General features: G+C 40.1%; 1 gene segment (V, D, J or C); it reads right to left on the bottom strand.

Annotated features, from left to right (window-relative positions):
• Positions 1-977: 977 nt before the first annotated feature.
• LOC127687775 (Ig heavy chain V region 108A-like) lies at positions 978-1,474 on the bottom strand. The segment is given in 2 exon segments: positions 978-1,306; positions 1,390-1,474. Coding segments are annotated over 2 exon segments (375 nt in total).
• Positions 1,475-2,394: the final 920 nt, after the last annotated feature.

The raw sequence follows: 2,394 nt of genomic DNA, 5'->3' as shown, positions 1-2,394 counted from the left end.
AAAGCCATGTTATCAATGCATAAGGTTTCTGAGGAAATGATTTTATGTAAAAATAAATCTTGACAGAGGCAAAAGTAGTCAGAGTAGGAAAAGTCATTCAGAGATGTGCTTCCTCTCTGTCTCATCTCGTATGAAGGGAATTATGTCCCATATCTAACCCTCACTTCCCTTCTTTACTCTTGGATTCACCATTATCCAGACCCTGTTCTCAGACAAGGCTGGTGTACTGGCTAGTTTTGTGTGTCAATTTGACACAAGCTGGAGTTATCACAGACAAACTAGTTTCAGGTGTTGCAATGTCTCCATGAGATCCAGCTATAAGGCATTTTCTCAATCAGTGATCAAGGAGGGAGGGCCCATTGTGGATGGTGCCATCTCTGGACTGGTAGTCTTGGGTTCTATAAGAAAGCAAGCTGATCAAACCTGTAATAAACATCCTTTTATGGCCACTGCATCAGCTCCTGCTTCTTGACCTGCTTGAGTTTCAGTCCTGACTTCCTTTGGTGATGAACAACAATGTGAGAAGTGAAAGATGAATAAGCCCTTCCCTCCCCAACTTGCTTCTTGGTCATCATGTTTGTACAGGAAAAGAAACCCTGACTAAGATAATTTGTCCCTGGCAAAATTTATATTACACTTTGTCCATAGCTATTTCAATAGAAGTTCTAGTCTCTCAGAATACAGAGGTACTCTTATGGTGCACCATCATGGGTTTCACTTTTTTATTGTTTTGCTGAAGTGGAAGCATGCCAATGGAGGTAGTCATGAGTGACAAAGCATGGTGTATCATAAGTTAATCCTAAATCAGCACTACCTTCTTCTTAGATGTTGATTTAGATAATTGAAAAAGATACTGTAAGAGTATAAGGAAGTTGAAGAAAAATTGATGCATAAAATGATTATTTTTGATGAAAAATAATCGTTCCTGTATCTCAGTCCCAGGGCAGCTTCCTACACCTATAAGTTTTCTGAAATACTCAGGATGTGGTCACAGCACTGTGTCTTGTACAGTAATAGATGGCAGAATCATCAGAAATTAGGCTGCTGAGTTCCATGTAGGCTGTGTTGGAAGATTTTTCAGCAGTCAGTGTGGCCTTGCCCTTGAACTTCTGATTGTAGCTAGTACCACCATTTCCAGGATGAATACCTCCAATCCATTCCAGACTCTTTTCAGGGCTTTGTTTTACCCAGTGCATACTGTAGCCAGTAAAGGTGTAGCCAGAAGCCTTGCAGGACATCTTCATTGAAGCTCCAGGTCTTGCCAGATCAGCCCCAGACTGCTGCAGCTGGACCTGTGAGTAGACACCTACATGGAGAATAGCATAGTAGATGTCCTTCTCACCTCAGACCCTGGCTCCTCTACAGATTTGAAACTGGTGAGCCCCTTACCTGCAGTTACAGACAGAATAAAAGGAAGTATCCAGCTCCATTCCATGATTAGAAGCAGTGATTTCAGTGACTGTGAAGTGGACTTACTGATCATATGTTGTTTTCAGGGAGTGGACACCCCTGAATTTACTGCCACAGATTTCATGGATTTGCATATTCATGAGCAGGGTACTTCTTATGTAAGGACCTAGCACAGCAAGAGAAGATGAAAGGAGAAGGCAGGTCAGCAGGATGCTGAAGTTCAAGTTCTAAACCTCTCTGAAGATATGTACCCCAGACACTTTCTTTGAGTGCTATGTAGATGCTGTGCATATAACACCAGGAAGTAACCCTCAGAGATTTATTGTCTGATACTGTTGCTCCTCATTGGGACAACTTATCAGATCAATTTACATATAATGGTTGTGATGATTATGATATAGCTGTGAATTTAGAGCCTTCTGTTAGATATATGCTATTGGCTTTTGCCTTTCCAAGAGATTATATATTGTCAGTGAAACAGTATTCGGCAAAACCAGAACGGGGAAGTGGGAAGGGGTGGGAGGGAGGACAGGGGAAGAGAAGGGGGCTTACGGGACTTTCGGGGAGTGGGGGGCTAGAAAAGGGGAAATCATTTGAAATGTAAATAAATTATATCGAATAAAAAAAAATTAAAAAAAAACCTCACTCATATGACCAAATAATAATGTATTTCAGAAATAGTCAAACATGAATGATTGCTTCAACACTGTTTTCAATAAATTATGGAAATAAACTCTTCATGGGTACATCAACAAAGGATTCCATATCATCAGAAATGAAGAAATATATACTGGTTTTTGCAAGTCAGGAAATTGTGGGGAGGTGAGGAGTGGGTATGGGATAGGGGGTTACTGGATGGGTAATGTGGAAAGTGGATACCATTTGAAATGTAAATAAAACAAATATCTAATTAAAAAAAAGGAAACTGGATGCATCTGGAAATAACTAAATTAATTGAGACCATCTGAAGAACATAGATAATTA

This window comes from Apodemus sylvaticus, chromosome 6 (assembly GCF_947179515.1).
Source record: "Apodemus sylvaticus chromosome 6, mApoSyl1.1, whole genome shotgun sequence".
Lineage (NCBI taxonomy): Eukaryota > Metazoa > Chordata > Mammalia > Rodentia > Muridae > Apodemus > Apodemus sylvaticus.
This window is presented reverse-complemented; position numbering and strand designations above follow the sequence as displayed.